Consider the following 24,766-nt stretch of genomic DNA (forward strand, 5'->3'; position numbering starts at 1 on the left):
AGTACCTCATTTCTCAACTGGACCTGAAATCATATTCTTCAGCCAGAAGCCCTCCTGTGCCTTTCCGATATGAAGAGTTGCTCGCGGCTATTCAATGGTATGCAACAGTCACTCTGCATATATTCGGTGCCCTCTCTCATCTGCTGTTATTGCATACGTCAAGGGCCAATGTCTAGTACAGACCAATCTATATCAGCCTTTTATAACCTGGGAACCTCTGTGTGTGTTGAAATGCAAGCCTTCCTAACCATCCTTTCAGTGGAGATAACAGAATCTCTAGTCAAACACACCTGGGGGTACTGAAATGGAAAAGGCTGCTACAGATAGTTCAGTCAGGGCAAGCTAAAGGTGCAATGAGTTTTATTTAAATTTTGCTGGTTTAAGGAGGAAAGGTTGAGAGAGAAGCTGTATCTCTGTAGGTGAAGGCAGCAGGATGGATAGAACCTAATTTTGTTTTACATTTCAAATTTTGCCATAATTGATATGCTGTGTGGATAGCTTTTTTTTATTAACCTTTCATACCTACGCTCAAAGCTTCAGATGAGACTGTTTTAAATATCAAATGTTGCATGCTTTCCATTTTTGTGATTTTATTATGCAAATTTTTACATCTCTTTCACTTTGAAACATCACATAAGCTGTAGACAAGAGAGATTTCCCACCCCCAAAAAAGATTTCAATATTACTCTAAAATGCAGAAATCTAAGCTTATGGGAATAGATTTTATCCCACTGGATCCCAAAAAGTAAATAAGAGAAACTTTGTATTTATTTATGTGGGCCTATTCTTTCTTTAAAATACATATTTATATTCATATTTGTCTCCTGAGTTTTACGGACCACCTTGAATCTTACTGTATCCCCCCTCCCCAGCTGTTTCAATTATCCCACCACTACCCCAAGCACAAAACACTAACTGCATTGTTCAAAAGCAATTAGTATGAACATTCTGGCTCTGTTCATGCATTAGTTTCCTGGGAGAAATTGCAATGTGTGGCAAGACTCTGGAGGTATCTATACTGTCCCCTGAACCCATCCTTAACAATGCAGAGAAAATAAGGAATGAATGAGCAAGGCAAACACTCCTGGGGCTTAAACCTAGCCTTCTGTCCCAATTTATGCAAAATACAAACACTGAGGAAATGCTTGTTCATATAAATAAGTGCATTATGCAACACAGTCACATTTAAACACTTGCTATACACATTTTCCCCAAAGCCAGCCCAATCATTTGGCAGAAGGCAGCAGCTGCCTCTGTCAACAATTGCTTCAGAGTTGTAGCAAGGTATAGAAAGGATAAGGCAGAGGTGTGCCTTGCAATCTGCCCTACACTTTCTAAGGAAGGACGCCTGCTGCCTTCAGGTGTGGTGGAAGTTATTCTGTTACCAAATTTAAGAAGGTACCAGTCCATTTTGGGGTATAGTTTGAGATGCTGGCATGACCTATAAAACTCCACACATCATGGGTCTTGCAAGACCATATTTTCCCATAAAATCCTGCCCAGGCTTTGAGATCTAGAGATGCTCACCATCCGACTGGCCTAAAATAGTCTCACCAGTGGGTAGGTTGACAGAGGGCCTTCTCTGTGGCCACTCCCAGACTCTGGAACTGTTTGCAAAGGGGCATTTGGTTTGAATTCAAGGCAGGGACAGATCACAGATCTTTAAAAGCTCAGCTTTTAAAATTAATATTTAGACTACAGTTGGTCAAATAAACATAGTATTTTACTGTACAAAAGAATGCTTATGTTCTCTTTGGGGTAAGGAAGGTAATGAATTGTCTATCAAGTAATCAGAATAAGGAAATTAAAGAGAGTCTTCTATTCAAATGACCCAAGGATGAGTTCTTGGGGGGAAAAAGCAAAGATCTTTTACAGTGTCTTCCAACATGGTGCCTTTCCTATGTGTTGGACTATAGTTCTCAGCACACAGCCATGCATCCTGATTGGGGATGATGAGGCACATAATTTCTAGATCAGGCCAGGGTAGAAACATCTGATTTACGGCAACCATCTGGAGTTTTCCCCCAAAATAATCCAAGGTTCAGCTGACTCAGAAAGGGACACAACTACAGTGGTGCCCCGCAAGACGAGGTTAATCCATTCCATTGAAATCGCTGTTTAGTGAAAACATCGTCTTGCGAAAAGCGTTTCCCCACTGGAATGCATTGAGATCCATTTAATGCATCCCAATGGGGAAAATAGTTGTTGTGTGAAGATCGCCCATAGGGAAGCCATTTTGCAAAGCCGCCAATCAGCTGTTAAAATTGCCGTCTTGCAAAGCATCGGTCCTGGGGGAAAAACTGTCTTGCGAAGCACGGACCGAGACATCGTATAGCAAAAATCGTCCATAGGAAACACTGTTTTGTGAAGCACAATGGTGATAGAAAACCACGTTGTCATGCAGATTCGTCATTTTGTGAGGTAATCGTCTTGCGAGGTACCACTGTATAGCCATTGTGTAGACCATAGTTCCAAATCCTTAGACCACAGTCTTTCCCAAACTTCAGCAGAAACAGCTACATACGCTTAGAAGTGTTTTTGATCCAAACAACAATATGATTTTAGTCTTTTTTGTTTGGTACTGTACCTATCAACACCTATTGTTCTTCAAGGATTAGGGGAATTCTAGTGCAAAAAAATCCAGAGGACAAAAGACCAGGAAGGATCAGCATGTTCAAAGGGTGGGGGAACATGTGGCCATCTGTACATTTTTGAACTCCAATTTCCAGCATGATGGGAGTTAAGTTGATGCCTGCTATTCAGAGAATATCCTCTTTCTTTGCTGTTTTTACACACACCAACCCTTTCTTCTTCACTTAAATCCTAGTAATGTCTCTTGTTGCTTAATGAGACCCAGTGTCATCACTGTATTAAGCAAGTTTTCTCCCTGTGAATCTGCACCAACTAGTAGTAAGCAACAGCCTGATGAAAGGACTGGTTTAATGATGAACTCCAAGTGATCCAAGAATTTCAAAGGGAAATTCTGGCAATTATCAGCCAGAATAAGTATACAAAGCATACTTATTTGATCTGCTCATTTTTATTATCAATTAAAAAGATAGTGCCGCGTAGGCAGTCCCTAAGTTTTAATTACTTTGAAATCTGCATAGAGTTTTAGCAAGTGGCTTTTGTTCAGGCTTGCACAATGCAGCTTCCAACTCTGTGAGTCATTTAGAATATATTTATTTATTTATTTTGGACCACTAAAATCCAGTCAGTCTTTAATTTTTGTGTGTGCTTGCTACATTGAAGAAGGTTGACCTCTAGCGTCTTAGTATCACAGGCCCTAGCATACATCGACTTAATAACCGCCTTTAAAAAGGGATGCATTTTTATCTCTCAGACCTTACAACTTTCAAAAAGACAGCATAACTCTGAGGCAGGAAAACGGCTCCAAGCAAGTGGCACAGAACCCTATGAAGTGCTAGCAGTGAAAGCTTTGCATAGGTTGGATAAAAAGAAAAAGAAGGGATTTAGCATTATTTCAACTCAGAATAAATCCAGTTTGTTTTGTGTCTCTGTCTGCTCAGGAAAGAGTGGCAGCAGGTAGCAAAAACACATCTGGAAAGGGGGTGTATATCCCCCCCCTGCAGTAACTACCAATGGGTGGGTTTATGCCACTCCAGCAACAATTTTTTTTTGCGGGGGGGGGTGATGTCTCTAAATGTTGGTGACCTGGAGGAAAGCCCCAGTCATTCTGTCCAAGTTACAGCTCTGCCTTAGAGTTGTTGATCACTAGCATCCCATTTCAAGGTCAAACCTGAGATCAGAAGATGGACCTTAAAAGTGAAAGGCTTTGTGATCTTACAGGGCAGTGCAGTCACAGGCTGCAAAAGGTCTGGTTCCTTGCCCTACTCCAAAGGGCACAATGGGCTCAAGCACATGCACCTAGCAGCTCTCGTTTCAGCCTCTTCCCCTACCTCCTGCTCTCTGGTGTGTTGACACACTAACAAACACCTTTGTGTTGAGCCATGAGCCCAAAGCTGTAAAGCCACCAAATACACAAAAATCCAATCATCTTCTTCTCCATCACCATTCACCCTGAATTTTGTCTTTCTGCATAGAGACCCAGAAACAGCATAGCAATTTCATGAGACCTTAGCCAATGTCTTGCAGTCCAGGAAACCTACTGCCCTCATAGGAAGGATCCAGACTTAGTTAAACTCTGAGTACGCCCAATGACACAAATAACATTTAACCACCTTCAGCCCCTTTGAGATCAACATAGATAATTAACTTGAACAATACCAACTTCTTTCTTTTTTTAAAATTGTTGAATGTGCTTATCACTTTTCTGATTTAAAAGTTCAAAGTATTCAAACAAATTTAAAATATTCAACAGCTCTGCAGTTCTAAGACATTTATGGAACTGCTGAATAGCTCGGTGGTTTAGGAGTATGATTTCTCACTGTGCCTCCTTGACAGGGGCTGGATTCAGTGATCCATAGAGTCCCCTCCAGCTCTGTAGTTCTAAGATCATCATCATCATTATTGCTTAAACCAGATTTAAAACATTTAAGAGTAAATTTAAAATAGCCCAAAACAGATTTTAAACATTTAAAAACAGATCCAAAAAGTCTTCTAAAGTGAGCTTCAAATCATCAATGAGACTTAACTATCTCAAGTCTCATTAACTTTAGTGGGCCTCTATAGCCTGGTACCTAACTCACTGAGTTTTACAGACAGCTAATGGGTTATAACGAGCATACTTAATGACTCTGTCCAGGCTATGAAACACCTTACCAAGGAAAATCAGTTTGGTTTCTCCCGCTATTGTCCTTTTGCTGGCAGACAAAAATAGTTTATTTAAGGCAGCCCTGTGTCAATGAAGATGGGTGTGGTGGAACCTGGTTTTAACCAGATGGCTGTGATTCTTTTATTACCGTATTTGCCGGTGTATAAGGCAACTGGTAGTATAAGACAGCCCCCCCCAACATTCCCACTCAGAATATAGTGTTTGTTATATACTTGCTGTATAAGACTACCCCCTCTTCCGCAGGCGTGATTCTGCTTTGGCTACATCATGGGGAGAGTTCCTTTTGCCCCTTTTGGTTCCTTTTCGGAGGCGGCAGCCATTTTGGAGAGGCATCTCAAAATGGCTGCTGCCTCTCTGCTGTTCCTACAGTCAGCTGTTCAGCGCTAGAGTCAGGCTGTTCCCAGGCTAGGAGCGGGGCTCTACTGGGTCTTATTACCAGGTAAGTGACTTCGCTGGGAGAGAGGGAGGGTTTGCTAGACATGCACCGGGCATACAAGATGACCCCCCCCACTTGGAGGCATGTTTTTCAGGGCCAAAAAGTCATCTTGTATGCCGGCAAATAGGGTAGTATATTTTAATAGTCCTTTAAACTCTCATCGAGATGGATTTAAAAACAGAAAACTTGATTTGAGACAGGTTTTATATTCTGGAATTCCAGTCCACTGAGGACTGGCAGTGGCATTAGTGTTAGCCAAAAGTATACATTTACACATTTTTGCATTTCCTGAACCCATTCAAATGACTCTTACCCAGGAACAGGTGCAGGTCCGTTTTCCGAGTAAGTAAATTCTGCTTTTGGAACCCATGGCTAGCGAAAAAATGATACAGAACATTTTCGGACCCAATTCATTGGCTATAAGAAAGAAAGAAAGAAAGAAAGAAAGAAAGAAAGAAAGAAAGAAAGAAAGAAAGAAAGAAACCCCAAGGGGAAAGAGCAATATATCTTTTGGGACAATTTTTTATCCCAGATATTTTTGTTTGTAAAAATGACAACAAAACTACCCACAGTAACTGGCCAAAATGCTGGGGCATTGCTTACGATTCTTCAAGTGAGAATGCCCTGGAATGTTTACCTTGTAGGTTTAGTTCTATGTAAATTATAAAAACAAAACATGACTCTGGGATGCAAAAAAAAAGAGTTCTGTCTGGGTGGATAAAAGCTAATCCGTTCAATGGTTTAACTATATTTGTTAAAAACCTTGAATGCCATTCATTAAAAGAAAGGTGGGATATGAATAAATCAAGTAAGTAAGTAAGTAAGTAAGTAAGTAAGTAAGTAAGTAAGTAAGTAAGTAAGTAAGTAAGTAAGTAAGTAAGTAAGTAAGTAAGTAAATATACAATAGCCAGTTAACTGACTAAATAAATATATATGTAAATAAACAGCACTTGCCCATCCAGTTAGGCCCCTCTGGCAACCGTTTTCATGTCTGCATGGAGTAGCATTGGCTCACATTAATCTCCTCCTTCTAGTATTTCAAGAAGTAGAAGCCTAGACACAGGTCAACTACTCAGTGAAACTTAATACCATCCAGAAGGCTAGGAAGACAAGACAGTTTCCATGCTAGAGCCACTTCAACTCTGGAGAGAAATCTTTACCCTTCTTTACTTTGACAAAAAGGTTTCATTGTCACTTCTAGGGATACTGCTTGCTATCTTCCCATCAGGTCCTTGACATTTTAGCAAGACTGACAACGCACTCTTTACATCACCATGAAAAACGATCCATTCCGAAGGACACACCACTTCTAGAGCAGATCTGGAAAATACACTTGCTCCTGTAGACTAGCAGCAAAAAAGAAGCGCTGAAGGTGTCACAGCAGCAGCATAAATAAATAATTTATCTCAAGACAACCTCTGCTAACTGAATGGCAGTAATGCAAGCATTCAGCCACAGTATTTGAATATATTTAGTTGTCTTTAGATAGCGGAATGCCCTTTATTCAATCGAAGCATAGCGTCTTTGATCCTGCAGACAGGCGTATACATTTCATGTGTATTAGTGACAATGACAGATAAATACCACATTAAACCTGTTGGGAGAAGGAAAGAAACATGTATTTTTCCAACTTTTATATGAAGTATTGGGTCCTCAGTCTAAAAGCCCTTATATTTCTCACTGATAGTTTCATTCACTCGGTCATTCACAAAATATTCCGATCCTGCCATTCGGCTCCAAAACGAGCCCCCGAGGTCATTTAGAACAGTAAAAATAAATGCAATTAAAAATGCATTCAAGTCACCAAAACACTAACAGAAGAAGATCATAATTAGACCATATTAAAACACATTAAAAGCTTGCCAGAATTAGTCAGGTATATTCTGAGGTTTTTTTCAGAGAGATTTTTGCTACCTAACACTTTTTGCTCATATGTCTTCTGCTAAACACAGATACAGAATGTCTCGAGATACAGAACATGAAATCCAGTAGAGCTGAAGGCCATGGTTTAGTGACCCACAGTCCCTCATGGCCAAGTGCAAGCACATCGGCTGTCCAAAGCTCTGTCCTTCTTCAGAAATATCTGTCCCTTCCTTTTTGCTTGTTTGTTTTTGTTTCAAAAAGCATGGTGGTCAGTCAAGAACAAGGATCAGTACAGGGTGTAGGCTTCAACTACTGCCTGCTAGAAAATTGGCGACGAGTTAGAGAGTAAGAGGAGCAACTGATCGGCTTTGGGGTTTCAGCCATACGCTAGCAATAAACAGCCTGTCCCCACTGGCATAGAAATAGGTATAGGGATCACTGCTGGCACAAATTATATCGAGCCAAATGACAGCATCCACAAATGCTTCCCTTTAGATTGACCCATCCTTCAACAACTGTCCTACATCTTTAAGAGCTGTTCTACATCTTTTTGAACCCCTACCGGGGTTGTGGGTTGTACTGTTTTGGTGTGTGTTTGAAAGCTCAAGTAAAGTCCATTCCCAATGAGTGTGGTAACTTGGAATGGACTAATTAGCTCCTTCCAGTGTCAGTTTCTGCTACTTCCGGATATTAGAAATTGAATACTTCCCCTGATTGTCTGTGGGTGGCCAGGGGAAGTGAATCTCTCTCTCTCTCTCTCTCTCTCTCTCTCTCTCTGTGCAAGATCCTTGCTGAAGTGAAGTATCACTTCTGTTAAATTAGGGTTACGCTCCCTATGAAAACAGAGGCGTGCAGCTTGGGGGTGCTCCTGGATTCATTTCTGAGTCTGGATGTCCAGGTTTTGGTGGTGGTCAGGAGTGCATTTGCACTATTAAAACTAGTGTGCCAGCTGCACCCATTTCTGGAGAGATCTGATCCAGCCACGGTGATACATGCCTAAATTACATCCTGGCTGGATTACTATAATGTGATCTATGTGGGGTTGCCTATGGAAAGTGTCAGGAAACTTGAGCAAATCCAAAATGTGGCAGCCAGATTGCTAACTGGGGCTGGTCACGGTGTGTGTGTGTGTGTGTGTCACATAACCATCCTGTTATTGCAGCTCCACCGGCTCCAATCCATTTCTGGGCACCATTCAAAGTGCTGGTTCTAACCTATAAAGCCCTCAACAACTTGGGTCCCATTATGAGCCTACTCGAGTGTTAAGATAATCAGGAGTGCATGTGGTGGGCATACAGGCTTTCTCTAATGCTGCCTTCTCTATATTCGATTAGGACCATACAAAAACAGAGTAAAAGGACTTCACTGGGCTGTCTGGGATACATTGTTTGTAACCCAAATTAGCCATAGCTGGGAAAGCTCACAAAGAAGCTGTACAGTACCTACCTCTGCAAGTTATGCAGAAAGTTATGAGGGTTATGCAGTCAGTTATTTAAGCTTAAGTCTGAACCCTAAATTAGATGTCCTAATAGTAAATCTGGTGATGCATGTGATAGCTAAATAATTCACTGAGAGACAAAGCATTCTCTTAGTGTCTCTCTTTGTCCTCTCATGCCACCATCCTCAGAATACAGGCATCCAAATGAGCAAACAGAATTCTTTGGTTATTTTTTGCTGGGTGAGGAAATGGAGGATTGTTCTCATGACTCTAAAAGAGGACCAAGAAGTCATCTCCCCAGACGAGGACAGTAAGAAAGCAAGGCAGATCTTTCTTACTGTACCAACCTACAAAAATTTGCATCACTATTTTCCAATTAATTTTCCAGTCGAAGAGAAAATGGCCTCATTTGTTTTGAAGGGAGACTCATAGAATCCAATTCTCTGTTTAAAGAAACTGCCTTGTTTGTGGAGTGCAAGGCAAAAGGTCTTCTTCATAAAATGCATGTACTCAATGACTTAGTTTGTACCCACGACAGCCACGCCCAAGTGGGATGTTGCTCAGGCATGTATTGTTGAAGCATCTACAGATTTGGGACCTCAATATTTGGCAGACCGTGTTCTCCCATCCAGATCTACCCGGATCACCCGTCATAGCCAGCAGGGACGGCTGAGGGGCCTGACGCCGAGAGAGGCTCAGAAGGAAAAAACCAGAAACCGTGCCTTCTCGGCGGTGGCCCCTCGGCTGTGGAACGCCCTCCCAACAGAAATTCGGCTGGCACCCTCGCTGGGTGTTTTAAAAAGACACTTAAAAACTTGGCTATTTAGGCAGGCCTTCCCTACAGTCAGCTAAGTCTTTTATTTATTTATTTCTTCTTTCCTTATCCTACCCCATCTTGGTAATCCTTTCTCACATTAATTGTTTTAACTAATATAGTAATTGTATTTTTTATGATTATATATATTTTATATTGATATATTTTATGTTGTAAGCCGCCCCGAGTAGACATGGTCTAGAGGGGCGGGGTATAAATTTAATAAATAAATAAATAAATAAATAAATAAATAAATAAATAAACAAACAAACAAACAAACAAACAAACAAACAAACAAATGCAGACATTTTGCTGCTTGAAGCAACAGACAAGATGATGCTGCCTTTGGTACTTGAATAACACCTGACTGGATAGGCAGTTAGTTGACCTTTCTTTAACAGTGACTATAAAGTAGGGTCTTCCACCACATCATAAAGTAGCATGCTAGTCTAGGGAATGTAGGATAGGGTGTGTGTCACACCCTTCATGTCTCTGTGTCCTTTAAGCAAAGGGAAAGATAAGAAGAGTCAAGAGAAATTTCCACTGCTGCTTATTAGCCTTGCCACCTAAGGTGTCTATGATTATGCTTCAATCTGCAAATGGCAGAGTCGGCCACTCTCACGATAGGAAACCAGCATGTGGAGGAAGTATGAGGCCAGTCTTAATAAAATAGACTGACAAAATGTGGATACACTGCATTTGTAGCCTGGGAAATTCTCTTTCTGTGTTTCATCCTAATGTAATAAGTCTTTTATATGTCCATGCTCAGCCAGACAGTTGAGATCTCATACCACTAAGGACCAATTCGTATGTTCAATATGATTATTATTTTCTTTAATGGAGTGAATGACTGAAAACTCAAGTTCATCTTGACATGTTCCTATTCCCACTCTCATAATATGAGGAGTGCTCGTAATCCTCACAGGAAATGGATATCATAAAAACCATTTTATGAGGCTTATGCTGTTTCAATGCAACTTGTACGTCAAGAGCTGGTATTTAATGGGTCAAGGTGAACTTCGAGTCTTCGCTAGTTCATCTTGATGTGTTAACTAAGCCACCCTTCCCATGTGAGTGTACATCTCCTGTAGCTGTCAGGAAACACAGATGTAGGTACACAAAAGGCAAGCCTCCTTTGCTATGAATTTGGAAAAGTTACTTTTCTGGACTAGGCCTCTGGTTCTGGAATGTGGTAGTCCAAAATAAGAGACAAAGACTTCAAAGTTCTGCACTGCTAGTATTAAAGTTAGCTTATTTCCTAAGAGTCAACATCTGTGTCCAAGATGGGTAGCCAACCGTTTTTGCTAGCCCTCCAGCATATAATGAATGTGAACCTGAGTATATGCAGAGTGCTATTCTTTCTCTACGTAGCAAATCAAAACTGCCCCATGTTCTGTCTTCCATCCCATGTAACATTAAAAAGGATTCAGAGAGGTCTGCAGTCCTGTATGTGCATCTTTACGAAGTCAGCCATACCCCTCTCCTTCTCAGCCATTATTCCATATATCATAGTGGGTCCACATCAAGCCTGTACGATTCATGCTGTGTTTTTACTGGAACAAAGATTCCTAGCAATCAGAGCAACTCCCCAGACATGGGAGAAGATGGGAGAGAAGCAAATCTCAGAATGGTGGCAAGGGCTCGAGAGGTTACCTAGTGGGACAAGCTGCATTTTCAGTCCAAATTAGGAGAACCCTAGAGGCTGAAGCAGACATATGGGAGGTGGGGGGGGGAAGGATGTGATCTGATGAGAGCAGGGGCTGGACACAGCCTCTAGAATGGGATCTACTCAAAGATTTAGAGCCTGGATACGGTGCTATAGTAGGGCTACAACTCATACGCCTGAAGTGCCAAGATGTTTTGAATAGTTTAATCCATAAAGTAACTGGGGATGGCTGGAAAAATATATTTCCCCAACCACACCATATCGCTATGAACTATCTGTGCTGTAATGCAAAAGCAGGGAATAGCTTCAATAGGCAATTAAGATCCATTACATGTGCACAAGATCTGCTCCTGTAGAGATGAAAATTGCTAGTTTGAATTCATTGACATGGATCAACACAGCTGCCTCCCTGACGGGAAAGCTGTGTAGACTGTCATCATTAGTACCTGCACTGTATATACATTACTATTACAATGTGGCCATCAAACAGAAAGCCTCTCTTTTTTATGCTCCTCTATGATTATATATGTCCTTGGAAAAAACTGTACATGTTTAATGGACACACAGAAGAGCTCTTTCTTCCATGTCACTCCCGAACAGTGGAATGTACTCTCTTCAGGATTATAATCAATCAGTACTCTAGTACTGCTAGTTTTAAACAATGTATTAAAATGAATATTTTTAATTCACTCTTTAAACTGGTATTGGTTTTACTGTTGTTTCAGTGTTTCCAACCATTTTTGTTGGTTTAAATATTTCATAATTTAGTGTCCTATTCCATGCCTTCTTTGCTTTTACAGTAAACCTGCATGTAAATGTAAGCAAGTAAGCAAAAACCAAACATCCTTTAGAACACAACATTCTAACATGCCAACATTAAATATTTTCAGGATCTTTCAAGTTATGCTGATACTTTTATGCAGTGATAATAATCCGACAACTGCAGAGCTGGAAAGGACCCCATTGATCGTTGATGCCAGCCCCTGTAAAGGAGGCACGGTGAGGAACTGAACACCCAACCTCTGGCCCTGCAGACAGATACTTTGACCACTGAGCTACAAGCCTGTAATTTTGAATACACATAAGCCAGGATGCCCTGATTTCTGAACTGTTTAATAAGTAAAACATTAGTACATCCAGTAGCCACACTTGAGAGGGGACCTCCCACAACAGATCAAATCAAACATTTTTAAAGGAATATTCAGTACTTGGGGGGCTCAAACCCAAGCCCTCTAAGGAATGGTTGAGTGAGTTGGACGTCTTTAGCCTAAGAAAGAAAAAGCTGAGAGGATTTCTGATAACTGTCTTCAAACCTTTAAAGGGCACATAACAGCTTGTTTTCTGCTCCAGCAGCATACCCTGAACCAACAGATTCAGACTACAAAAGAGGGTGTTTTGAATAAACAATATATTCTGATGGCAAAAATTATTTGACTGTGGACCTGACTGCCATTGAGACTGGTAGACTCTCCTTCTTTGGTGGAATTTTATTTTCTTCCACCACAGAGGTAGGATGGGCACTTCTCAGGGATAACTCTATCTGTGGGTTTCCTGTATCTGCAGGGGGTTGAACTAGATCAGCAGTCCCCAACCTTTTTTGGACAACAGACCGGCTGAGCCTCCAAGGAAAGCGGTGGGGCCCCTCCCGCACAGGGGTGCGCATGCATGCTCTTGGGCGCATGCGCAAAGCAGTGGGGGAGCCCCTCCCCTTCGCACAGGCACTCGGGCGCATGCGCAAAGCAGTGGGGGGAGTGCCCACCAGCGCTGGCAAGCGTGCAAAGCAACTGTGGGGAGGGAGCCGCCTAGAGTGGTCATAATTGACCAGATAGGAGGGATATAAATAGAATAATTAAATAAATAAATAAATAAATAAATAAATAAATAAATAAATAAGTGTGTGTGTGTGTGTGTGTGTGTGTGTGTGTGTGTGTGTGTGTGTGTGTGTGTGTGTGTGTGTGTGTGTGTGGTCTGTCTTTGTGGCCCAGTCCACCTCTGCAGCCGGGAGGGAGGTGGCAATTTTCACAAGCAACTGCCCTCCGTGCACACAGGCGGCCGTCCAGCCCCACCGGGATGCTCCGAGGCACTCGTGGCCCCCGCCCCAGCCCCCACCTTCTTGCTCGCTTGCCCACTGCTGCTCACGTGGTCTTTGTGTGCCTGTGGCAGGAAGAGCAGTGGGGGTGCCTTTGTCTGCCATGCCAGCTGCCGTCTTTTCCCAGGGGGATGTGGCGATGGCGGAGGGGCGGGTTCTGGCTCTCCAAGCCAGGTGACCGGTTGGCTGGCTCACCCCTTGCACAGACAATGGCCTGCCGGGCACGGGCAGGAGGGGTGGCTGAGCCAGGGCCCCTCTGCTACCATCGTCGTCGTCGTCGTCGTCGTCATCATCATCATCATCATCATCATCATCATCATCATCATCATCTCCCACTCCTTGGCACGTGGCCCAAGGCTAGGAGGGAGGTCTTGGTCTTCACAGGCATGCTCTCTCACTCGTGCCTCTGCCCGCCGCCACGCCTTGAACCCACAGCTCTGGCGAGAAACAATCAGCTGTGAGGCATCCCTCCCCTACTGCAACGTTTCGAGGTGTTCGCTCCCAGCCCTGTGCCCTGCTGGTTGGCTGCCGTGCTGTGCTGTGCCACTCGGGGGGGGGGGAGTTCCCGCCTCTATAGCCCATCCCTGTCCCCTTCGCTGCCTTCCCCCTTGAGCGCATTTCTTAGGTTGATGCTGCCTGCCTGCTTTGGATTTGTGAGGACCCAGTACTCTTTTCCCCACCCACCCCCCGCCCTTCTTGGTTGGGATCCGTGCCTGCCCACGTGCACAAAACAGCTGTGGGGAGGGGAGTGCCTGCGGGGGGGGGGACGGGAGGTCTGTCTTCATGGCCCGGTCTGGCTCAGGCCACGAACTGGCGCTGGGGTGCGGACTGGGGGGTGATGATCTCTGGACTAAATGATCCTTAGGAGTCCTTCCAACTGTATAATTCTAATAATCTAATCTCCCTTTCTGAATTAGGTTCGGATTGGGAAACCCATATGCTTGGATAATACATGATTCAATTACACCACTGTCTCCCTCTCTGTATACGTATATCTTGGCTTGGTTTGTACCAGACATGGCTTCAAGAAGTCCTACATCAGCTAGCTGATTAAGATTTGTCTAGAAGCTCCAGGTGGTTAATTGATAAAATATATATCTCAAAAGACAATTCCTTTAATTACACGCATTTGACATCTTTATTTATGTTTTATGAGATAATAAATACATTTTCACTAGGTATCCACCGAAGCCATATGGTAGCGCACAAGAGAGCTGAACAAATTAGGTATAATGAGGCTCATTAAAATAAGCAAGAGCTACTATTAAAAGGACTTTGGGAACTTGTAAGACGAAGGTTCAGATGTCTGTGTCATGCAAGATATGCCCTGCATCTCTCTTTATTTTGCAGACTCTAATGCTCTGCCAGCAATACTGGTGACCTTGACAAGGAGAACGTATCAAGAAAAAAAAACTTATTTCTGCAACAGAACAACTCAAGATGGCTAACACCAGGCACAGCAGAGAGGAAATGCCACCAAGGGAACAGCAGAATACAATGCCTGCAACAGAAATTAGATTTGTACAATCTCTGAGTTAGCAATAACTTCATCCACTGTATCAATGGACTAATAGCACTTTTTTCTTTTAAAAAAAATCAAGGCGGTCTTCTTATCTGAGGGAACTGCTCATGAGTGAGTCAAACCAACCATTGATTACTTAGGAATTCTTGCACGTAAAATCACAACTTATGCATAATTACTGTGCATGGGGAACCACCAGGACTTGTGCATCTTCCAGGCCAATAAGAGGTTTCCAAGTACTGACATGACAATTACCTAGTCTGGCCACTGACTTTCCCCAAGATAAGCACTATAGAAGTTTAGGCTAGACATTTGCTTGGACGACAGTAATTTTTACACCCTCTTGTCTTCATCGTGTAGTTCTCACTTCTTGCTTGACCCCTTGGCTCATCTTTGATAGTACACTGCTTACTCTATTTTTTTTGAATCTGAGGCTGACACCCATTTGTGCTCTGATACCAAAAATCTTGGTATGGCCTGACATAAACCTGATACATGCCAGCCAAGTGTCTTACCTCTTTTCATTGGTTCTTCTTCCCTTAAAATCCCTCTTTCAACCATCCACAGACACCAGAGAAATGGAAAGTGCTTCATTTATCCACTATTTCTGGCATCCACATGGGGGGAGAATGGAACCAATCCCTCACAGATGCCATGGCCCTACTCTACTGAGCTTCCTGCTGCTATGCGCGGCTCGAGCAACAAGGTATCCTTCAGTGCTAGTCTTTTTAGACTTGTTCTCTAGTGCTTTTGGGGTTGTTTCCCAGTGTTTATAACTCTTTGGTCCACGCTATTGTGATAAACGACGCTTGTGCAATTTTCAAGATTAGTGGATTTATTATGATGCAAGCATTTATGCTAATTTCTTCAGCTGTGAGCAAGGACCTTATGGCACAACAAATATGTTAGCTTTCAGTGCAGCAAACAGACCCCTGTAGCGGCTTAAAGGGGGGGAAAAAGAGAGTGCTTAAAAACACGTGGGCTTTAGGAGAAGATGTGATAATGGCTGGAATCCTATTGATTTAACTTATGCTATCAGCCATGGCAATTTCCCTTCCCTGAAGATCCTGAGGGCCCCATGGCACTTCTCTATTGTGGACAAGAAATTGGGAGCTGTGGGGTTCGGGGGTTGGTCTTTAATTTCAAAAATTTATCAGCCGGCTATCAAGTGGTGACTCCTTTGGCGAACTGTAGGTTATTAAAGACTTTCCTCCATCCTGCGGAACCCAGTGGCCTTTCTTCAGATAAGCTAAAATCAGTGTACACAGCATGTGAAGCAAACTAAATTTGGGTTATATACTATCAAAGCTCGAGTTTGCCAAGGGAGAGTTTGCTGTGTCCCTTCACCTTTCACCTTCTGTGCTTGGCTTGGCCATATTCTGCTTACATCTACTCAGCAGAAGGTATAATGCTCCCAAGACATCTATTCTCTGAAAACTCTTTATAAAACCCTGCTGTTTCCCCCATAGCCACAAACAAATGAGGCTTGGAAGTTTTTTTCCCCTTACAGTCAAATGTTGCAGTTCCAGAAGTGTTCTGCACTGTCCTTCCTTAAGTTCCCTTCTGCTACTAGCTATTCCTCAAGAATCGACAGCCATGGCCAAGGAAGATCAGTTCCTTGTGGGACAAGGGATGTACTAGGGGTGTGTGTGTGTGTGTGTGTGTGTGTGTGTGTGTGTGTGTGTGGGTGGGTGGGTGGGTGTGGGTGTGGGTGTGTGGGTGTGTGCGCGCACGCAAAAAAGACAACAGGATAAAAGGATTGCAAAAGTTAAGCTTTAGTCTGCTCCTTTTCTAGAACAGATACTTGTCAACACTTGGATCTTTCATGCACTGCAATCTTCTCTGAAGGCTAGTTATGAGCATAGCCTTGGTCAAGTGCAACTTGACTTTCCACAGCTTATTGTACCTATTCATTTTACTGAAAAGGTAAAGATTTCCCTTGACATTTAGTCCAGTCTTGTCTGACTCTAGGGCACGGTGCTTGTCCCCATTTCCAAGCCATGGAGCCAGCGTTTGTCCGTAGACAATCTTCCATGGTCACGTGGGCAGCGCAACTAGACACGGAATTCCGTGACCTTCCCACCGAGGTGGTACCTATTTATTTACTCGCATTTTTACCTGCTTTCAAACTGCTAGGTTGGCAGGAGCTGGGACAAGTGACGGGAGCTCATTTCGTCGTGTGGATTTGATCTCATGACTGCTGGTCTTCTGACCTTGAAGCACAGAGGCTTCTGCAGTTTAACTGAACCACTATGTGGTTTTGAACAGGATCTTCCATGTTAGACAAGGAAACAGTGGTGTAGAAAAAGGGGGGAATTATCCAGAACAAAATGGTGTGTTGATTAATGCTGCAGCATAATGCCCATATAGCATCCCTTCACTGTTCTAGCCCCCCCCTGAACAGCTGATCTCTTGATTTCACAAAGTCATTCTGGAGAGAAGCAGTTCCCCCAAAGTAGGCCTACATAATATGCAACTTACCAAGGATGAAGAGCACTGGTTGAACTCTTGTGTGGCTGAACTCCAGTGTGGTGGAGCAAACACCTGGGATTTAGGGACCACTGCTACAGATATCGACCTTTGAAATTTCTTGAAAATACTGTTTTAAAAACATCCAGATTCTTCAAGAAGCAGCGCCAGGTGATGGGTCTACAGCTCCCACCTTAATCACCTCATAACACATCTGGGTCCCAGTGCAAGGTTCCAAACCATTACGGAAATTAAGATGATAATTGCAGCTGTCCCACCAATACCTTCCTCAAGAACCTGGCTGGCTGTCATTGTCCATCCTTCTTCCCATGCTTCCCTGTCTCTCATACCACTCACAGAGCATGGACAGAATTCCTACTCCAGGCCTCTGAAGATGCCGGCCATAGAGACTGGTGAAGCGTCAGGAAGAACAACCTTCAGAACACGGCCAAATAGCCCGAAAAACCCACAACAATCATCACAGTAAGCTCACCACATCCAGGCCATATATTAAAGGTCTTATTTCTCAAAAATAAAAAAAGTTATTGTACATTTGCAGAAACTTTAAACATAAAGGTATCCATAAAAAAACAGAACTGAGACAGAATCAGCTACAAACTATGGTATAATATATTAAAATTAATCCATCGTAAGAAGGGGAAGTTTCTTAGCTGTTCAGTGTGTCTAAGTACACAGTAGGAGCTCTTCTTACCTCATGCAATTAGCAAATTAACTTTCTTAGTCTCATGACTAGTCTTCAGGACTTAAGCACAGGACTCCTTTGAAGTCTGAGGATCAGATCACAGGTTAAGGCAAACGTGCATTTTCACCTCTTTACAGTGTTATCCCCTCTATGTATGGAAATCTTTCAGAAGAATGTACCTGAGAAATCAGACACACAAATGAAGCCAGGCTGACCCTGGATAACCATTTACAAAACAAAAGAATGGTTCTTTGCCAAATAAGGATAGAGGGAAATGTATATTAGAATAAAGTCTTTTCCTCTTCAAGGAGATATGCTTCTAATGATGTGTTAGCGACATTGTGTACTTCAACCCTGATTTTGCACACATGAAAATCAGCCGAAATCATCTCCCTCTTTCATTGCTCTTATCCAGCTGTTGGTCAAGTTGGAAAAGTTATAAACAAATACCCCCTTGCAAAAGCACTAAGACAGGCAACGTGGGTCATAAAAACAACAACACAGAATCCTCCAAAAGAAAACACAATATCTTGTTACAATTGTACTCAAAATATCACATTGCTTCCCACCAGTGCCCAGCCAAACAGCTGAGCTATGTCACAGCTAGTGGCCACCACCCATCAAAAGTCTTTAAAAGAACAAAATCCCCTATTAATGTCCACTGAGGAAACATCTTTAGATAGCAGCTAATCCAAAGAGGTGACAAAAGGGCGTATTTCCAATTGATAGCCATGACATTATAATGAGCCCAGGTTAAAAGGATCATTAGTCTGTTACAGTATTTGGCAGTGCTGTACAACCTTAACTGCATGAATAGCTGAGTTTCATAAGGTATAGCTATAACAAAGATGATTTAATGAACAGGAAAAACAAAAATGACAAAGTTAATATTACTTCAGTCATTACTGAGCAGTTTGCTGGGTGTATGGAACATGTCAGGAATCTGGCAACTGAGCCACACAAGTCTTCATATAAGAAGATAAGCCAGTTCAGGTTCATGGAAACAGCAGTAAAAGCGAAATGGCAATTAAACTTTGTTTAAATAAAGGGTAATGGTAAAGCAATTTGTATTTACATCTTTCCAGAAGGCATACATCATCTTTTTCCAAATGTGAAAAAGGCAAGAAAGCAATTATTGTGTGTGGGTTTTTAAAAAAAAATCCATTCCCTTTTAAAACACATCCCTTATGAAAGCTAAAACAATTGAACAAGATGCACAGGGGAAAAGCAGGAGGGGTCATTCTTGATTGCTATAGCATATGTTTTGCTTATACAAAGGCTTGGGTACACTCAGGAACAATGGTTCTTCAGTAGCAGAAACTAGACAAGCTGACTGTCTTGTCTTATAAAACCTGGTGCCTTCCAGCTGTGTGGTATTATAGATCCTATCACACACACCCAAAGCCAACAAGTAGTGTGTTACAATCAGTAGGACCCTGCTAGATGAGGATGATGGGATCTGTAGTCTGACACATATGGAGGCAGCAAGCCTAAATTTAGACCATGAAGAGCAATGACTAATTAAAGTACAGTACAGTGATGCCTTGCAAGACGAATGCCTCATGCCACGAAAAACTCGCAAGACGAAAGCGTTTTGTGGGGTTTTTTTGGTGACTCGCAAGACAAATTCTTCTATGGCCGTGCTTCGCAAGATGAAATTTTTTTCAATGCATTCCTATGGGAAAATTTGCAAGATGAAATTTTCGCAATACGAAATGACTCGCGGAATGAATTACAGTATTTTTATCTTGTGAGGCATTCCTGTATACTGGTCTTGCTGGACTACCAGCTTGGGTCATATTTCAACAATCTTGGAATCATAGCGCCAAACTCTCTGTCGCCGCTAGAGCATCTCTCAGTGATGGTCATCCAAACTCTTCTTAAAGCCCCAGTGAAGAGAGTATACCATCTTCTGAAGTAGTTCATTGAATTGCTCTTAGTCAGGAATTTCTTAGTCAAAATCTCCTTTCTTGAAAGCCTATGGAGTCCGAAAAAAACAAGCCTGTCCCATCTTCTACTAAGACAGCCCTTCAAAGAATTAAATACAGGTCTTGAATCAAGTCTCAGTCTTATAAGAACATAACAAGAGCCCTGCTGGATCAGGGCAAGGACTCATCTAGTCCAGCTTCCTGTATCTCAAAGTGGCCCCACCAGATGCCTTTGGGAGCAGACGAGACAACTAGAGACCTATCTCCTGATACCCCTCCCCTGCACCTGGCATTCCAAGGTACCTTCTCTTAAGCTGTTTGCTTCACATGCCTTGTGCCTTGTATGGCAGCATTTGAAACCACATCATATGTAGAGGATGTGCACAACAGTGAAGAGATCCATTACGTGGACTAGGGGATACTGATGAAAAGCATTTTGGTAAAAATCTAAAGATACGTGAGAGAAAGAAGTAAAAGTGACATTACAGCAGAGATTTGCCTCCTCTCACCACTCTCAAATGTAGCCCCTTCCCTTAGCAACATGTGCTTCAAGCAGAGCACACAGCTGCAATCAAACAAAGAGCCACAAACAAGTATATCAAACAGTCGATCAACCTCAAACTAACAGACACAACTTCATCCTTGCTGCTTTCCACCAATCCTGCACGAAATGCCCACTTACTCTTAACCAGCTCCTGCCTATAAGCTTGCAAGGACTCAGAATGTAACTACAGGCTTACTATCTGCTTCAGTTGCAAAACTAGTATTAGGGTTAGCAAGGACAAGATCCAATAGTCTCTGGATCTGCTCAGTCCTGAATCAAACTCTGGTTCCACTGATCCTGGGATCCATGCTAGAGTTCCAGTCCATGTTTGTCACTTATCATACGGCCCTATGTGGAAAAGCAGCTGATCCAATGCACATATTAAATGTGCCAGAACTGTATGGTTGGCTCTGCCATTAGGCAGAGTGAAGCAACTGCCTCAGGCAGCAGATTAGGGGTACCATAAAAAGGAGAAATTCTCAAATTTAACTTGTTGTTTTTATATCTGTACTGCAAAAATTGGGGAGAAATGTTTGACTTAAGTGACCAAACATCTTAGTTGACTTTAGGTACTATAAAACTTACCGGCAGACATCATTTGGGCTCAGGCAGCAAAATGTCCTAGGCCAGGCTCACAAATCTTGCTAATAAAATAAACTCTTAATGCAAAGAAATAGCCACAAACGGGTATATCTATGAACTAGATAAGAGGTCCCTCTATACAGAGACAAAAAACACATGATAAAAGAATGGGGAAAATAGCTTTTTACAATATTATTTTATTTTTTTCACTTGCCCTTAATGAGTACAAATAGCATTAATGGTTATTTTCTTAATCAATGCCATCCAAAAGTCTAACTGTATAGAACTCTACTCCGAAGTAAATCTCATTGTGTTCAATGGGACCTATGTAGCTCTGCGCAGTACTGCAGCCTCAAAGTAACATATACCTCTGAACTCAAATACATTTTTACACGTTGGATAGTAGAGAACTATATACATAACTGACTGATTTTGCTTGCTGTTAGCCAGCAAACCGGCATACTGTTCATGATATTAATTGCAAGTTACAATCCTCCAGCTGATATTAATAGGAAATAATTGCAAGGAACACCAGGTCTAATCTTTTGAATCTTGATAACATGCTTGGTTATTCAAATTCTCAATTTTGTGTTGTTTTTCCCCCCAAAAGCACAAACAGTTCTAAACAGTTAAGAATAGAGCACATTATTCTAGTCTCAGGAAAAGACATCTTTTTTGCTAGTTCTTCCTGCAAAGGTCAGTCCTTCTGACACACTTTGGCTCTTTATCAAGGGAACTGATTCCATTATTTATCTCCTAAACTTCTCTTTTTAGGCTTACTGGATAGCTCAGTGGCTTAGTTATCTGGCTGCAGAACCACAGACTGGAAGTTTGATTCTGCATTGTGCCTCCTGTGTGCCCTTGGGCAACATGCAAAGTCCCAGGATGTCCCTAGAAGAAAGGAATGCTAAACCACTTCTGAGTATTTTCTACTTGGAAAACCCCGAAAAGGGTAAGCGGTAAGTTAGAATTAACTTGTCAGCATATGATGACGATGACCAAACCTTTCTCTAATGTAGCATGTCCATTAGTCACTGGCTGAAATCCTGTTGCACGGTTATGAAAACTGTGAAAATTGTGGAAATAAATGGCCATAAATTAAGAAATCTCTGTGGGCATTATCTGTTGTGTACTGAGTTGTGTGCCTTGGTGTGCAACAGATAATGTCCGCAGAGATTTCTTAATTTATGGGAATTTGGACCTAAAAGTTACGTGATTTGGATAATTGCACAACAGAACTTCAGCTACTGAGCCCAGATTTACAGTAGCACAGCATGTACTACAGTGGTGCCTCGCAGAACGAGTGCCCCGTAGAGCGATGAATTCGCTCTACGGTGACGCTTTTGTGATCACTAATGCGATCGCAGAGCGATGCCCCCAATGGGCGAAAATCGCAGAGCGAAGGTCAGTAAGCGATTTGCTTACCGACCTTCGCTTTGCGACCCACCGATCAGCTGTTCTGCGGCTTCAAAATGGCCACCGGAACAGCCGAAAGGGCCGGGTGCAGCATTTTCGTGCCCTTGGTAAGCAAGGGGAGGGCGCAGAAACGCTGCCAGAACAGCCAAAATGGCTGCGCGCAGCGTTTTCGCGCCCTCCCCTCACTTACCAAGGGTGCGAAAAAGCTGCGGCCGGCCATTTCGGCTGTTCTGGCGGCCATTTTGGACCTGCCGGACAGCTGATCGCAGCCATTTTTGCACCCTCGTTCAGCGAGGGGAGGGCATGAAAATGGCTGCCAGCCACAGAGGGACATTGCTGTACGGTGAGTAAATCAGCCGATTGGAACACATTAAACTAAGTTTAATGCATTCCAATGGCTTTTTTCTTTCTGTACAGCGATGTTTCACACAGCAAGGGTTAATCTGGAACGGATTAACCTCGCTGTGCGAGGCACCACTGTATTTCAAACCACACATGGCTAATACAGTTTTTAATATTCTGCTCTGTTGGAAGCTTATGTGCAAATTCTGCACCTACAACTAGGGAGAAGCAATTTGGCCTAATCCCCCATCATGTGCTAACTTTCTATTTGCAAGGAACTTTTAATTCTTAAAAAAAATGGTATCCAGATGGCAGACAGATATGGGAAGACAGGATGAAAACAGGTACTACAAGATGCAGTGACAGCCATCAACTTGGATTGCTTTAAAATGGGATTCATCTAAAGAAGTGGGCTGGAAACAAAGAAACAAAAAATTACGTATAAAAAAGCTTACTCAGCTTTGCGTTCCTGCAGGTTGCTCTATTATCTTTGCAATGGAAAAGAAGGTTATTTATAGTTACTAGTAGAGTTGGAAAAGAAATTCATATTAACCCAGGTTTTTTTTTCTTGGTAAATTATCCCATTTATAGTTTGCAGGCCTATTATTGAAACTGGGTAGGTGTCTTTTGGTTTTCCCTGATCTTTTAGTTGAATTATATACTAGTAAGTGTAAACAACTAAGAAAACATGCATTTTACAACAGAGGACAAACCAAATTTAGCCATTGCAGAAAATGTGTTAAAATGTGCTCAAGAAAATCAGGAAAAATGCAGACCAAAATAATCACAGATTTCCATACAGTAACAGGAACAAAAGTATCATAATTTGATTTGGAACTTGGATGTGATAACAATGCTACCATAGTCAGCTCACTAGTTACCAGTTATGATTAGAGATGGGCCCGAACCTTGGTTTGGAGGTTCATGCCAGTTCATACGCATGGCACCACAGATGCCGCAAGTTCCCTTCCCCTGCCTCCGTCTGGATTCCCCACCCAAAAGCCAGCACATGCTCCTTTCCTCCTCCTCTTCGGCTGTTTGACCAGTCTCCACCAGGAGCATGGGCTTCCCTGCCCACCTCCTTGACTGATCACCCACTCAGACAAGGATGCATGACAGGCAACCTCATGCTCCTGCCAGGGACCAGCTGAACAGACAAAGAGAAGGAGGAGAGGAGTGCACTCCAACTGGTGAGTGGGTGGCACTTTTGGTACCACATGTATGAACATGTATGAACATGTATGAACTGGCATGAACCGCGGAACCGACATTCATGCCCATCTCTAATCATGATTGCTGAATTACTTTCCACATTGGGGCACTGTGCATCCTGGTTGAGATGAGTGCAAACATCCTATTCTAGTGATCCCCTCTTTGTCAAATTTGTTGAAAACTGATTGACTGTAGTGAATACAGATTGGAAGACTACTATATTTTTCCGTGTATAAAATGACATTTTCCCCTAAAACCATTAGAGGAAAAATTGAGGGTCGTTTTATACACGGAAGGAGGCGGAAGCGAAGGAGCAGCCACACTCAGTCACCTCTTGCAGCTACACATTGACTGCTGCCGCCGCTGCCCGATCGCCTCCTCCACTTCCAGGCTCCCTTCGGGCAGGGGACAAAGTGGCGACTTGAGTTGGAGGTGAGCCCCAGTAGTGGTGCTGGAGGAGGCAGCAGTCAATGGGCAGCTGCGTGGGGTGGCCCAGCGTGGCAGCTCCTCTGCCTCCTGCTGCTGTTGCCACTGCCGTCCGATTGCCTCCTCCACTGCCACTGCCGTGGCTCACCTCCAGCTCACATCGCCACCTTGTCCCCTGCCCAAAGGGAGCCTGCAAGTGGCGCTGAAGGAGGTGATCGGGCAGCAGTGGCAGCAGTCAATGAGCAGTTCCGAGAGGCAGAGGCAGGCTGCCCATTAACTGCTCCTCCGCCTTTGGCAAGGGTCAAACTTGGTGGTCATCTTATACATCGTATATAGAGAAAAATATAGTACTGTATACAGTATAGGTCTTTAGTCTTGTCCAATAGAGTTCTTAAGTTCCTATTGGGTGGTGCGCAGAAAAATAGAGGTGTCACAGTAGCAAGAACATTGGACAATGACCACAGCAGAGGAAGCAGGAACACTGAAAAATCAAACAATGCTTCCTAAGCACCTCATGTCCTGTGGCATGTTTAATAACTACAATGACAATAAGAAGCCTA

General features: G+C 42.8%; 1 protein-coding gene across 4 annotated transcripts in view; it reads right to left on the reverse strand.

Annotated features, from left to right (window-relative positions):
* SAMD12 (sterile alpha motif domain containing 12) overlaps positions 1-24,766 on the reverse strand; it is a 292,500-nt gene that overhangs the window by 52,781 nt on the left and 214,953 nt on the right. For 2 of the 4 annotated variants that reach the window (XM_078391614.1, XM_078391612.1), the window contains exon 5: positions 17,766-17,935. The exons of the other annotated variants lie outside the window; for them this stretch is intronic. In XM_078391614.1, coding sequence (XP_078247740.1) covers positions 17,922-17,935 — 14 coding nt within the window. In that variant the 3' untranslated portion in view covers positions 17,766-17,921. The remainder of the gene's footprint in view (positions 1-17,765; positions 17,936-24,766) is intronic. 4 annotated transcript variants of the gene reach the window in all.

The sequence above is a fragment of the Pogona vitticeps genome, chromosome 4 (assembly GCF_051106095.1).
Source record: "Pogona vitticeps strain Pit_001003342236 chromosome 4, PviZW2.1, whole genome shotgun sequence".
Classification (NCBI taxonomy): domain Eukaryota; kingdom Metazoa; phylum Chordata; class Lepidosauria; order Squamata; family Agamidae; genus Pogona; species Pogona vitticeps.